The 15,357-nt window shown below is 56.2% G+C and overlaps 1 protein-coding gene across 2 annotated transcripts in view; it reads left to right on the forward strand.

Moving 5' to 3' along the window:
• RAB11FIP3 (RAB11 family interacting protein 3) overlaps positions 1–15,357 on the forward strand; it is a 78,310-nt gene that overhangs the window by 41,303 nt on the left and 21,650 nt on the right. For both annotated transcript variants that reach the window (XM_077905920.1, XM_077905921.1), the window contains exons 3-4: positions 6,477–6,568; positions 14,098–14,267. In XM_077905920.1, coding sequence (XP_077762046.1) covers positions 6,477–6,568; positions 14,098–14,267 — 262 coding nt within the window. The remainder of the gene's footprint in view (positions 1–6,476; positions 6,569–14,097; positions 14,268–15,357) is intronic.

The raw sequence follows: 15,357 nt of genomic DNA on the forward strand, positions 1-15,357 counted from the left end.
CATAGAAAGAGAGAGAGGCAGAGACACAGGAGGAGGGAGAAGCAGGCTCCATGCCAGGAGCCCGACGCAGGACTCGATCCCGGGACTCCAGGATCGCGCCCTGGGCCAAAGGCAGGCGCTAAACCACTGAGCCACCCAGGGATCCCCGGTACACGGGCTCTTATGTGCACACCTCGAGCCTCACCACATTTGTCTGTGTGACCTCAGTCATGGGGGAGACACGTCTCCACAAAGGCGATGGTATCATTACTTTTCTACAGCTGTATTTCACCTTCATGCTCACATGACTGACCGGCCGGGTGGAGGCTTCTAGGTTGATGGTGATGGAACCTGGAGACCCCCCTGAACTGGGGGGGCATCAGAGAAGCCTTCACAGCTCTGCTTGACAGGCTAGGGATGGGAAGGTGACAGATGCATAGAGGCCAAGCCTAAGATACCAGAAAGCAATTACTATTGCCAGGAGAAACAAGAGGCTGAAAAAGAGGGAAAATGTCCTCCTAGAATACGCCGTGGCTGGTAATGAGTGCTATTTTATGTAGGCATTATAATTAAACAAATTGAATATTTATGTAACCAAAGATTAGACTTAGCTATTTTGGAAGGTTGGGGGAGGGAAAGTGGGGAAGGGTATGCTGAAATCTCAGGTACTATACCCAGGTTGCCAGTAGAAAAATCTAGAATCCAGAAACTAATGGGAACTACTTAGAAACAGTCCTTAGAAGGACGAGGACGACTGGCTAAGGGTGCGAGGACTGCCTCTTGCTGCTCTCAGCCTGTCAGCACTGACTGGTTCACTCTCCAGCTATGGGAGGGATGACGGTTGCCCCCTGGGTTTGTCGTGACTGCTCCTCATTACCAATAGGAACCCATTTCCTGGGTGACCACAGAAACAGAACTAGTGACCTGCTGGCCACAGAGCACTGGCCTTGCCTGTCAGGCAGGTGGCTCGTGCACAGCATTACCAGTAGGTCAGCAGCATCTGTGTCTCTGGGTCTGAAACCACAGAGCCAGAGGGCGAGACTGGGCTTCCCCGGGTTGAGGGGGTTGAGGAATCCAGATTCCTCTGAAGGGTCATGGCTGGGAGCAGCAGTGGCAGCTGGTCCTAGGGGCGTGGGCAGGAAAGAGCCCAGGGTGGTGGCCAGCTAGACGGCTGGTGCCATCGTGTGGCTCTAAGGCCCTCTCCACCGAAGTCCACAGTCCTGTTGGCAGGCTGGTGGCAAGTCTGTTCCGCAGTAGCGTGGTTCATGCACACTGAAGCTCAACTGTGGGGTCCCCAGGTGGTCATGACCTGGGAGTCTGCGGGTGCTCCTGGACGGCTTGGGGCCCACTGCTGTATGACACTCTCTGGCCTTGGATGCCTGCTGAGGCTGGTTCTTATCTGTGGGCTGCTGGCTGTCACCCTACGTGGCTGTCTTGTGGGTCACGTGTCCTGAAGTTGAGTGACTTAAGGAGCATCAGTCTGGTGAGAGGACAGACTGTCTCCTTTAGTCCTCATCTCACCCTAACTGAGACTCACGAGCCTCCCTGCAGCCCCCAAACCTGCCAGGGTGCCACACCCAGGCACCTCCCCAACCTCCATTTACACCTACCACTCCTCCTCCCTCCTCCTTGCCTTGTGTGGGTCCGTTCCAGGGGTTGGCAGAGGGGAGCCACAAGGTGAGGCCCTGGGAGAGGTCCTGGGCGGAGCTCCCAGGGCTCTTTGTCTCCATCCGGAGCTTGCTCTGGCCTGCTCTCCCCTTTATTTTATTTTATTTTATTTTATTTTATTTTATTTTTTTTTTTTATTTTATTATTTTATTTTATTTTATTTTTTGTTAAAGATTTTATTTATTCATTTATTTTTAAGATTTTTTATTTATTCATTCATAGACATACAGAGAGAGAAGCAGAGACACAGGCAGAGGGAGAAGCAGGCTCCATGCAAGTAGCCTGATGTGGGACTCGATCCCGGGTCTCCAGGATCACACCCCAGGCCGCAGGCGGTGCCAAACCGCTGCACCACTGGGGCTGCCCCTATTCTTGACAGAGAGAGAGAGAGAGGCAGAGACACAGGCAGAGGGAGAAGCAGGCTCCATGCAGGGAGCCTGATATGGGACTCGATCCCGGGACTCAAGGATCACGCCCTGGGCCGAAGGCAGGTGCTCACCTGCTGATCCCCCCCAGGTGCCCCTATTTAATTTTATTTTTGTGTCTATATAAGTTTTTCTTTCTCTACAGTTTTGGAATCTAGTTTCTTGTAACAAATAGACCAAAAAGTACACCCAGGATCTGGTGTATTGCTCTGTTCTGTTCTCCTGTCTGGTTATATTCTCTCTCTCTCCTTTTTTTCCAGTTTATAATCTCTTCTGATTTGTTTGGTGTATATTTCTCTGGGGTTGTTGTTGCTGTTTTAGTGTTTTGTTCTCTTATTTGTTTTTTTTAAGGTTTGTTTGTTTTTTAAAAATATTTTATGTATTTATTCATGAGAGACACAGAGAGGCAGAGACATAGGCAGAGGGAGAAGCAGGCTCCATGCAGGGACTCCAAGGTGGAACTTCATCCCGGGACCCCGGATCACACCCTGAGCTGAAGGCAGACGCTCAGCTATGGAGCCCCCCAAGTGCCCCTGTTTTCTTGTTCATCTATTCTTCTCTGAACAAAATGACAAGATGGAAATGCTGTGTTTTTTCTGTGGCAAGAACATTTTGGAATAGATGTGTCCCTGGAGGGTGAGGCTTGGTCTCCTCGTGATGCCACATTGCAGGTGGTGTCCCCTCCCTTGAATTTAGTCTGTGTGGGGCAGACCCCTGCTCCTGAAGTGGGGTGGCAGGCCCTGGACCCTGAGTGACAGTCTGCTGCTGGGGTGCATGCCAGGGGGGCTCTGTCCAGTGGCTGGGCTCAGGGGTTGCAGTACTGAGAGCTTGGAGCAGAGTGGATGAGGGCCACAGCAGAGGGAGGGCCCAGATGTGGCCCGTGAGGACTGTGGGCACAGACACTGCAGAGCCAGAGTGTTCCAGGGACACAGCACGGCATCCCCTGCCCTCAGCAGCTGGCTTTCTAGTGGAGGAGAGCCTACAGACAGTGAGGCAGGGCCCCTACGGGAGGTGACAGGAGCTTGGGAGGAGGGTGAAGCAGTGGTGGGGGTGCCTGGGCGTGCGCCCTGGCATGTTTGGGGGCTACAGGGAGGCCAGTGTGTCCAGGTTAGGTCTCTGGGGTCAGAAGGTATAGGTGAGGGTACTGGGGTCACAGCAGGCTGTGGGCAAGGGAAGACTTGGGTTTCTCCACGGGGTGGGTGAGTGGCCCCTGGGCTCAGGACCATAGCCTGGAGTGGACACGAGGGGCTGGGCCTCCAGGTGGGGCAGGCCGTGCTGCTGGGGCCTCCCCGCTGGTCTTGGACATGCTGCCAGGTGGGCTCTGGGCTTCAGGCTTTGTTTTTCTTTTTTTCTGTAGTTTGATTTCATCATTTACTTTGGTCAGGAAAGGAGAGTGGAAATAAAACTAAAATAAGAGCAAGTCAGATGTGATGTTGAAATTGGTGTTTGATAGCATTTGGGAGAGTGGAGCTCCGCTGGAGCTCGCTTGGGTCCTCCTCCGGTGCGGGCAGCCTGTGTTGGTGGGCACGCTTGCTCCACACCCAGGAGCGACACAGCAAGGGCCGTGGTGTGTTGACCCAGTTGGCAGCGAAGCACGGGGAGATTTTCGCTGTCATACCACAGGCCTTATTTCAGGAATAGAATAAGTTGGTGGGGGAGGATTGCTACAAATAGGCCAGCGAGCTGGCCACCCCCACACTCTGGAAGAATAAGATACTTGCACATTAAAAATGTCCGCTTCACCGAGAATTGTTTTCGTTCAGATAGAGCAAGCTAACAGGAGAATCCTGTTCAGTTCCCACCGGGAGGGCAAAGCTGCTGCGATGACCACGTGCCCCTGTTCACGATGTGGGACAAGACCCCTCGGCCCCTTGTCCCCCTCGAGGCTGAGCACACGTCCAGCGCAGCGAACATGGTCGGCTGCGTTTTGAGACCTTTGAATCTCTGCCTTGGGTTTTTTTTTTTTTTTAATTTTTATTTATTTATGATAGTCACAGAGAGAGAGAGAGAGAGAGGCAGAGACACAGGCAGAGGGAGAAGCAGGCTCCCTGCACCGCAAGCCTGATGTGGGATTCGATCCCGGGTCTCCAGGATCACGCCCTGGGCCAAAGGCAGGCGCCAAACCGCTGCGCCACCCAGGGATCCCATCTGCCTTGGGTTTTTGAAGGGCAAGGAAGACCATTAACATTCGAGAGGGAAAAATAGGCCAAAGACTCTCGGTCTTCTTAGCAGCCACGCGTGCAGTCTCGAACTGCACCGGCGCAGTCATTGCTCTCCAGCTCCTCGCCCCGAGCTCTGGCGCATTGACGGCGGCCCACCAGCTCGCAGGCTGCTTCTCGCCTGCTGCGTGGGTCCCACTCGGGCACCTAGCCACGCTCCTGGGGAGAACGGCTCCACTGCGACAAGTACCTGCGGTTCTTAGAGCAAAGGCCACATCGGGGTTTGGCATAAGGGCTGTAGTCACTGCCGCAGCTTGGTTTGGAGCTGCCGAGGCATCTCACAGTTGCCAAGGACGTCAGCGTTTGGATTTACACAGTCGTCAAAGGAAAGGGTTGGTACTCTGTTCAAGTTGAGTCCTTTAGAAACAGGCGGAGGAGCCATGTGTCCTGCCACTGCTTGGTGGCGAAGGTCCCTCCCCCAGTCTCCTGGCTCTTGGTGCCTGGAGAGCCCGGTGGGGCTCCTGAGGGCAGTCAGCAGTGTTTTCCCACCTGCTACAGCCGCCAGACAAGAACGTCTTCCGGCTCAGTCAGGACAGGGCGCAGCTCTTGATGTGGGGCGGGCACAGGGCGTACTTAGGAGGAGTCAAGCAAGGGACTGCTGGCTACGTGATGTACGTTAGGTAAGTAAGTGGTGTATTCTGAGAAAGCAGTTGCTCCGTGGCCTGTGTTCGGCTGTCAACACTGACACCCAGTGTGTGGGTTTTCAGCACCAAGCAGTTGTCCAGTTTTCTGGGGACACCAGTTAGGGTCCCACGATGTAATCTGCTGTGACCCCAGTTGTGGGGGGTTAGGGAAGACCCCACTTCAGGTGCTGAGGCCACCCACACTTCTGTCTGACTTGGCAGTGGATTCAGGGCCCCCAGGGTCCCTCCTTAGGCTTGATCATTTGCTGTCATGGCTCATGGAACCCAGGGAAACACTTTACTTACCTTTAGCAGTTTGTTTCAAAGGTTACAGATGCATAAGCCAGAGGAGGTCTCACTGGGTGAGGTCTGGAAGTGTCTGGAACATAGGGGCTTCTGCTCCTGTGGAGTTCAGGTTGCACCACCCTCCCGGCACCTCCATGTGTTCCCGCCCGAGGCTCCCAAACCCCTGCACCTCGGGCTTCTGTGCAGGCCCCGTGGTTGACCAGGCCCCTGGTGGTGGGCAGGGTGTGCAGCCTTCTGATCCCACATCGGGTCCCCTGGCCACCAGCCCACAAGCCCCGAGAGTCACGTGGTTGGTGTGAATCCAGGTAAGGGGGCAAGGGGCTTGTCCCGCTCCCTGGCAGCCCTGACCCTTAGGAACTTCCCAGGAGGCGGGACAGAGAGCACAAAAACACTTCTCCTCCTGGGGCGGCAGCCCTGTGACACAACATCGGGAAGCAGGCGGCGTCTATTGCTCCCCTGCTCTCCGGCACGGGCTGCGTCCGGACAGCGCCCCACACACGGTGGAAGTGGCTTCTCCTGCAGGCTTGAGGCTGTGAGGACTGATCGTGCCCGAGAACTGATGTGTGTGTTGTTCACGTCACACTTGAAGTCTGCCCGTTGTGAAGGGCTTTCCTTATATGAAATGTTGATCACAGAAAATAAAGTTAAACAAAAACAAAGGATGTAAAAGCCGCCAGCGAGTCCAGCACCAGGACGAGACGCTATGTTGGTTTGTTTCATACCCACATCTCCCCAAACACAAAGTTTTAAAAAATTTAAGTCCTGGTACCTAATACTTTTTAAAGTCCATGAGCATGTTACAGATTTGAGATCCTGCTCCCTCTCTTTACAATGTTGTTGGGGACTTAATTAATTACTTAAAATATTTATTTTACAGAGATTGGTGGGGGGAGGGGCAGAGGGAGAGAGCCTCCCAAGCAGACTCCTCGCTGAGAGTGGGGCCCGACACGGGGCTCGATTCCAGGGCCCTGGGATCATGACCTGAACTGAAACCACGTCGGATGCTTACCTGACTGAGCCTCCCAGGCGCCCCAGTGCTGTCAGGGCTTTTAAAGAAACAAACACTTTACCATTGGGCCTGCACACCTGCTCTGGAGGCGGGGCCTGCCCTCCTGTCCTAACCGTGCCGCTGCCTCCTCCAGGCTTCTTGGGGGCCAGCCAGAGCCCCCGCTAGTGTTTACCACCCCGGCGCCTCCCCCCTTGGCCTCTGGGGGTGCTCTGGGTTCCCTGCTCAGTACGGGTCTTCTCTCCTGCAGAGTCCGATGGCCAGCTGTGCGGGGTCGCACCTGCCCAGGACGAGGAGCCGCCCGCCTGCCCCGATGAGTTCGACGACTTCGTTACCTTTGAGGCAAGTGGTACTTACCGAGGGGCCGAAAGGGAGTTTGACGTGACTGTCTTTCTGTATGGCCACTTAGTCGTGCCCCGGCCGTTTCTGCAGGAAGTGGCAGGGAGGGCAGGGCAGTGCTCCCCGTGCAGCTCGTGCATACCACTGGGAGCTCTGGGGGCTCCACTGCTGCCCATCTGAGGCCTGTTGTCAGCACAGGGATGGGCGGGGGTCTGAGGGCTCTCCAGTGGTGGTGCTGTCACCTTCTCTGCCAAGCAAAGCCAGAGCTGGGGACGTGCTGTGAAGTTTTTGTTTTACCAAATTTCAAATCATTTTCTGAGTTTAGGGACTTCTAACACCTCATGCTTCTTTGCCACCTGCCCCCACAGTTGCTATGACTACATGGTGTCACCTAGAATTGTGGGCTTTTTGTTGTCTGCACGGCAAGGAGGAGGTCTGTGAGCACAGCCATGAGGACAGACCACACCGTTGTGTCCCACCAGTTGGAGGGGTGGGCAGGTGCCAAGATAGCCCATGTGGGTGGACCTGGAATTTTTACTTATTAAAAATACACATTAGGGGATCTCTGGGTGGCTCAGCGGTTTAGTGCCTGCCTTTGGCCTAGGGCGTGATCCTGGAGTCCCGGGATGGAGTCCCACGTCGGGCTCCCGGCATGGAGCCTGCTTTTCCCTCCTCCTGTGTCTCTGCCTCTCTCTCTTTCTCTCTGTTTGTCTCTCATAGATAAATAAATAAAAATCTTAAAAAAAAAAATACACATGAGAAACTCCGGAGCACCTTAGAAGCTGTTGCCCAGGGAACAGAGCTGGGCTTGGCACAGTGGCTGTGAGCCTTAGCACCTTGGAGGGACAAGGGTTGGGTTGCCTAGAGCAGCTTCTCAAAGTCCACAGCCGTTCACTGCCTCCCGCTGGGGTCTTGTGTCCCCACTGAGGGGGCTGCTCCACGTAGCGGTCAGCTCAGATAACATGGATTCACCTTCTGACTATCCTTTCTGGTGGCACAGATGTTGGGGCCGCTGGGGAGCCTTCAGCACTCACAGCTTTGTCCCAAAGCACAGGCCAGGCCTCAACTCCCCAAGGCATCCCGTTGAGCGAGGATGGTATATTCATTCTGTGTGTGTGACCTGAGGGTGCCAGGCCCTGTCCTGGCATTGGAGGCACCGTGCTGACTGGGGCACGTGCGGCTGGATGGCGGCTGGTGTGTGCAGGACTCTGGTGTGTCACCTGTGAGATGAACTGCCAGAGACCCTGTGATGGAGGGAGGCTGCCACCCTGAGCAGAGGAGGGCAAGGTGGGGAAGTGTGTGCAGCGTGACACACCTCGCATTTTCCAGGAATTCAAGTTAGGTCAGGGGAATCCTCCTTTCCTTGATCGGAGTACCCGGGGGGTCGAGACACTCCGTGTAGACACTTGTTTAGTGAGCATTGGACCTTTGTCTCCCCTCCCCACAGAGCTGGGCCTGAGCATCTGCAGCACCATCTTTCGCTCCCTCCCTTGCTCAGGTTTCTGCTATGGCGTCGTATCAGTTTCTCACACGTTATGTGGAGGTGGGTGTCACTAAATGGTAGTCTCCCAAAAGATAGGATCCCTCGGAACCTGTGAACATGACCTTACTTGAAGAAAGGGTCCTTGCAAATGTCATCAAGGATGTCAGGACGAGATCACGCTGGTAGGAGTCTGGGCCCTGAATGCAATGACAGGAGAGAGGAGGAGACGCGGAAGCCCTGCGACGGAGCAGCGGAGGGCTGCCCGGGACCACCAGCAGCCGCACCAGGCAGGAGGGGGCCCCCGGAAGGGCCTGACGACACCGTGGCCTCGGCCTCTGAGAGGATAAACCTCTGTGGTCGTAAACCCCAGCTGCCATCCCCCGTTGCAGCAGCGCCGGACACTGACATGGGGCCGGTCCCTTCCACGGCGACACTGACGGGCGCCTGCACGCGGGGGCAGCTGCGTGCACCTCGGTGGAACCGTGCCCGCGCCCACCCGGAGCTCTGGTGGCCAGCCTTGGGCAAAAGGGGTCCTGTGGGCACACCCGGAGCGGACGCCCAGGTCAGCGTCTGTGCTAGTGCAAGGAGGAGCGCCCATGCCCCGTTGCGGCATCCTGGCGGTGGCCCAGGCTGGCCGCGGGCCCCATTTCCCCCCGCGTGTAAACCCTGGCATTGCACACGGGAAATGTACGGTAAATACTCACTAATGATGATGATGAAACAACCTGCAGGTGTGAGAGCAGGTGCATAGAGGAGGTAGGCACGGGGTTGTCTCCAGGGCCCTCATGTGTGCATGTGTGATGCCAGTTCCTGACCCAGACAGTCTCCGGGGACAGAGGCCCTGAGGCTTCGAAACCGAGTGGACCTGGGCACACGCACTGTCCCCACTTTTGGGGTCACCTTGGGACAGCAGATTTATGGAGATTCAGACTCTAGACCCTCCTGTCCTCTGTGCAGACTGAGCCCTGAGGCCACAAGGCTGTGGCCCTCCCGCCTCTGGTGCCCTCCAGGGGCCAGCTCCCACCTTGATCTTGTCACCTGCCACTTCCAGAAAGCACACTAGGAAGTCAGTGTTTTAGAGAATGCAAAAGGGATACTTCTGATTCTTTTTCAGAAAGGAGAAAATATTTTCTAAGTTTTTGTTGTTACTTTTGAAAAATAATTAATACTTTATATTTGAGCTGTTTTACCCTCTCAGAAAATGGAGCATACAGTATGGAGAGTTCTCACTCTCCTCGCTGCCCCCCTGACACACATATCACGGTTCTCTCCATCATGAGCGTCTTGCATTAGTGTGGTGCATTAGTTATAACTGCTGATCCAGGATCGATACATTGTTGTTAACGAAAGCCTGTAGTTTAGTTTTTAATTTATTTATTCATGAGAGACACGGAGAGTGGCAGAGACACAGGCAGAGGGAGAAGCAGGCTCCATGCAGGGAGCCTGACGTGGGACTCGATCCCAGGACCCCGGGATCAATACCTGGGCTGAAGGAGGTGCTAGCTATCCAGGGACCCCCAAGCCTGTAGTTTACATTAGGGCTCCCTCTTGGTGGTGTGCATTCTGTGGGAGTTTTTATTATAATTTTTTAAAAGATTTTATTTTTTATGTATTTTAGCAAGAGTGTGCACACAGACAGGTGGGAGGGGCCAGATGGAGAGGGCGAAGCAGACTCCCCGCTGAGCAGGGCCCCCCACATGGGGCTTGACGCAGGGCTCGATCCCAGGACCCCAAGGTCATGACCGGAGCTGGGTGCGGACACTGCACCGGCTGAGCCACCCAGGTGCCCCATGCATTCTGTGGGCTTTAACGAGTGTACAAGCTCACGTGTTCATCATGTATTGTCGCGCAGGGAAGCCTCCATTCGACACCTCTGCTCCTGCGCTCATCCCTCCCTCACTGCCAGCACCTGCAGCGGCTGGTCTTTGGCTGTAGTTTTGCCTCTTCCAGAATGTCGCAGAGTTGGAAGCCTGTGAGCGGCCTTTGCTGATTAGCTTCTGCTGCTTCGTCATGTGCACTGAAGGCTCTTCCTTGTCTTTTTTTTTTTTAAGATTTTATTTATTTATTCATGAGATAGAGAGAGAGGCAGGGACACAGGCAGAGGGAGAAGCAGGCTCCATGCAGGGAGCCCGATGCAGGACTTGATCCCGGGTCTCCAGGATCAGGCCCTGGGCTGAAGGCGGCGCTAAACTGCTGAGCCACCCGGGCTGTCCTCTTCCTTGTCTTTTTATGCTTTTTAGGATATTCAGCTGTGACTTTGAGGGGATTGGAACCAGGTACTGTGAAACTCGTAGAGAGAGGGTCCTTTAGAGAAGCTTGTGCATCATGTTATCTTGAAAGTTCAGTAAAAATATGGGTGGGGAGCACGTGCATTACGCCCACGTCTCCCGTCTGGGGACCCTGCGGCGGGGATCTTCAGACCTATGTGAGCCCGTATTGACTCCCTGGGAGAACACACAACAGTGTGGGTCAGTGGACCCTTGCCCTCCGCGGCTGGGGGCTCCTGGGTCCTCCTGCTTCCTGATGGCTCCTTGGGGGGACACCTGCTTGGGAGGTACTGACGGGTGCAGGGCCCAGCCCACGTCTCAGGGTTGCTGACGGGCATCGGGAGGGTCACGGAGAACAGCACTGGCAGAAACGATCAGCACCTCCCGCTGTGCCTTCTCGGCTCCTCCTCCTCCTCCTCCTCCTCCTCCTCCTCCTCCTCCTCCTCCTCCTCCTCCTCCTCCTCACCCGAGGCCTCCAGAGCAAAGGGCCGCCTCGGTGCAGGGACGGGGCCTGGGGACGGGGCCTGCGTCTTGTGTGCAGACTGTCACAGCAGAGCTTTGGCAGTCACAGCGGAAGCCCCTGCTCTGAGGTCTGTTTTGGAGCTGACAAGGACACTTCCTGAACTTTGCACGCACACCCCCCCCCCCCCCCCCCCCCCCCCCGCACCGGTCCGTGCAGCAGGAGGTTTAATGGAGCGTGTCTGGGAGCAGGTTAAACTTTCTCCAAGGCTGTGATGGGCCTTCAGGTGAGCGTGCCGGTTTTGCCTAAACGCCAGCAAACTGGCAGATAGGCCGCGTGGCTGGCCACGGAAGCTGGTGGCTGGTGGTGACTGGTGGCCGGGCCTGACGGCGTGCCCAGCAGTTGCCGGAGCGTGGGGCGCGGCGCCGAGGGCAGGGAGCGGAGCTTCCCAAGGGCCCGGCCGGGTGGGCTCCTGCCATGGCCCGAGCCACCGCCTCACCCGCCAGCATGCCCTCGGTAAGCCCGGAAGGTCACATTCGCACGGGGCAGCAGTGTTCTGCGTGTGCTTTGGTTTTCCAGGGAGTTCGTCCTAACGTCTGTAATTTGTAAATAATTTTAAAGTTGACAGCACAGACTGACTTCAGGGCAGAGCCGGGTCCTGTGTGGCGGCGGGTGCGAGCTGGTGCGTCGGGCCAGGCATTGAGGCCACCTCGGCTGCTCCTGAAAGGCAGATGTTAGCCAGCTGCTCTGCGAAACTGCCTGGCCGCTGGCGTTTGTGCAGGGCGGCCCAGCGTCGGCGGAGCAGCACCGGGCAGGGGGGCAACAATCGTGGCGCCAGCGGCTCCCGAGCCGGACCCTGCGCCCTTGGGCTCCCACCGCTCAGCTCCCCGGGGGGGCAGGTGTGGGAGCAGTGGCGCCGGTGGGACCGCTCTGTAATTTGGGGCCAACTAAGGGTTAGTGCAAACCTGACGCCTTGGTGAGGCGGGAGCAGCGCTCATCTACTCCTCCGTGTGCAGCAGCGGCTTTGCTTCAGGGGTGAGGAGCCAGAGGCGGGGGAGCACCACCCCGCTCAGCTGTCCAAGGCCGGTGAGTTGCCCAGAAGGGAACGTGTGCTGCGGCTGTGTCACTGGTCCGTCGGCAGAGAGTAGCTCGCACCTGGCCTGTCCGGCGTGCACTGCAGCCTGGCCCCAGCTGTGTGATGCGCCCCTCGCCGTGAGGTCAGCAGGCCCCGGGGCCAGGCCTCGGTTCCGGGCTGCATTGGCCTAACCTGCCGCACACCCTGGGCTGCGAGTCGCGGGCCCAGGGTCCACACCGCCGGGGGTTGGGGGGGAGCATTGTGCTCTTCGGAGGCACTGGTCGGTTAGCCTTTCAGAAGCTGACCTCGAGACTTAAGTTCTCTTCCCCAGGAAATCATCTCAGGGTCCCTGATGGGCCTGCTGGGTGAGGATTGGGGGGAGTGGGGCTGAGCGGTTGAGGAGTGAGGGTGCCCTGGGCTGTCCTGCAGGCAGCGGGCCGTGGGGTGGGCGTCCTCTCCATCCTTGGGTGATTCGAGGCGACACCCGATGTGCCCAGCGAACCAGCAGCCATCCCCAGCAGACGTCAGGGACTGGCGGGGGGGTTTAGTTCCTGTCCTGTTGTGCTGCTTCTGCGGGCCCTGCCCCTGACATCCCAGTGCCTGCCTCACACTGCCCAGCAGCAGGTGACACCCGCTCGGTGACGTTGAGGCTCTATAAGGGATTTCCTGGCTGCAGATTTTGAAGTGAGTGGTTTTGAGGGGTTCCTCAGTTGCCTTAGAGTCCAAGGAAGACGGGGTCTTCCCGTGGAGACAGGTAACACCACTGAACATCTGCACCGCCTCTCATCATTCATTTCATCCTGGCTGCACACAGCTGGGGCCGTGAGCCCACGGTCTTCCACGTTTCTCTCCGTACCTCCCTGTCTCTCGATCCCACTCCCGTTTTATAGATGAGGCAACAGGGCTTGGAGCTGTGGGGACCCAGTGTGGGGTCACAGGGCTGGCAGTGGATGGAGGATGGACCCTGGGCTGTCATTGTCACGCTAGGATCCCACCAGCCCGGCCTGGGCCTTCACGCCCCCTGGTGAGGCGAGGAGCAACGGGGCTGCAGCCAGGAGAGGCCCGCAGAGTTAGGGGAGGAGCAGTTACCTCAGGATGACAGGACACAATGCACTCTTCTCCAGCTGCTTTTCTAGAATCTTACCTGGGTTTTTGTGTGTGTGTGTTCGGTTTTATTTACTTATTCATGAGACACAGAGGGAGGCAGAGACACGGGCAGAGGGAGAAGCAGGCTCCATGCAGGGAGCCTGGTGCAGGACTCGATCCAGGACCCCCGGGGTCACGACCTGGGCTGAAGGCAGACATTCCACCGCTGAGCCACCCAGATGTCCCTCTTACCTGTTTTCATGTTGTTAACCTCAGACTTTATTTTTTTTAAGATTTTATCTGTTTAATCATGAGAGACAGAGAGAGAGGCAGAGACACAGGCAGAGGGAGAAGCAGGCCCTGTGCAGGGAGCCCAACGTGGGACTCCATCCCGAGACTCCAGGATCGTGCCCTGGGCTGAAGGCGATGCTAAACCACTGAGCCACCCAGGGATCTCAACTTCAGACTTTTGAGCCTGAACTGTTGGCCTCTTTCCATAACGAGCGCAACTGCATTGTAATTAAAGCTGAGACAATAAATTGAAAATGGCTTGATTCTTTGGGTTTGAGCCATTTGCACTGTGCTGCGTGCCTGGCCCTGTGCTGGGCACAGGATCCAGAGAGTGAAAACAAAGATCGGTTTTGTGGAAGGTGGACCTTTAACCAGTGAACGAAATGCATTGTCTAAATAATCGATGAGCTAGTGTGTTGTGGTGAGACCCCGTGATTGAGTTTCCAAGCAGTAGCCTGAGCGTACATAACACATATTGATGGTGACTTTTTAACGAGCGTGTTCTTCTCCTGGTCTTAAGAGAGAACTAACTGCGGTGCTGGTGGTGACAACATGGGTGGGCTCACTGGGATTTATCATGTGCTGTTGCAGGTCTTCTCTCTCTTTTAGGTAGACCTACATAACCAACTTTCAGAATTGCTCTCGTAGCTTTTCTGCTTTGGAACATGTGCCTGTGTTTCAGTATTTAAACATATTGGATTCTTTTATAGGCTAACGTTTCTGCTCCCAGGTGTGGTTGAGAGCCTGCCGAGGCTGCCCCGCCACGTGGTCTCTAAGGTGCCTGCAGTAGGGCACGGTGTGGGGCATGGGGGCTTACTGACGCCTGGCCACTTTAGAGCGTGGCGTTGACTCTCAGCATTCTTCTCCTAGGCCAATGAGGTGACAGACAGTGCATACATGGGGTCTGAGAGCACCTACAGCGAGTGTGAGACCTTCACCGACGAGGACACGAGCACCCTGGTGCACCCTGAGCTGCAGCCTGAGTGCTTGGACACCATGGAGGATCCCGGCCATGGTGCTCTGCTGCTGCTCCCGGGCAGGTCTGTAGGCTGGGTGTGGGCATGGCACGAGTATTGTTCGTAAGACACTGAGGGGATGTGTCCCGTGGGCACATTGGGTTTGTGGAGGGCTTGGAATCAGCGGTGCAGAGTCCCTGGGGGACCTGGGGAGGATGGAGGCCCTGCGGCATGGCCTGTCGTGCTGGTATGAGCGCACGCCCACTGCCCCGAGCCCGCTCTCAGCCACAGCGGACCTCTGTGTTGGGAGGTGCTCCTCCTGGCGACAGATACCCTGCTTGTACCCACGGCACAGCTTCCTTGGCTGTAGGGAGAACTGGGTTCTGGGTTTCTTCACTGAAGTTCCTAGAAACCAGGGCAGGACACCATATTCAGGGCACGTCTCCCAGCAGGATCTTGGAACCTGCTTATCCGGACCGCATCCCTTCCCAGGTCTTCTTCCTGCCCCTGCTCCCCGGGTCCCCGGGTGTTTGAACACCTGCGAAGGGAGAGGGCGGGGTCCGACAGGTGCCGGGTGGCCTGCGTGGCCCTGGGATGAGCCGGTAGTTTTCCTTGTGCTGTGTGGGAAGCCGTCATGCCTCGCAGCCTTGCAAGTGGTTTGATTTTATTTCGTTTTGCTTATTTTATTTGATTTCCTTTCTTGTTCGGCCCTCACAGAGTTCTTGTGTTTTTTTCCTCATTAACGGCAGTATCACATGGTGACACGTGAGTGCAGCCGGTGTGGGACAGGCCCGCAGCCTCGCAGGTGACCTGGCCCCTCAGGACCGCGCTGCTCGGCCCGGGTTGCGCCTCGGGTGGAGTGACCACACAGCACTGAGCATTTGCCTAATAAATCACTTTAGAGGGCAGCCCCGGTGGCGCAGCGGTTTGGCGCCACCTGCAGCTTGGGGTGTGATCCTGGAGACCCGGGATCGAGTCACACATCGGGCTCCCTACGTGGAACCTGCTTCTCCCTCTGCCTGTGTCTCTGTCTCTCTCTGTGTCTATGGATAAATAAATAAAATCTTTTAAAAAATAAATAAATAAATCACTTAAGAGGCAATCCTCACTGATAAGTTAGGGAATTTTTTCAAGCGTACCAGTTTTTTTTTTTAAGATTTTATTTATTCATGAG

Source organism: Canis aureus, chromosome 8, assembly GCF_053574225.1.
Source record: "Canis aureus isolate CA01 chromosome 8, VMU_Caureus_v.1.0, whole genome shotgun sequence".
In the NCBI taxonomy this organism is placed as follows: Eukaryota; Metazoa; Chordata; class Mammalia; order Carnivora; family Canidae; genus Canis; species Canis aureus.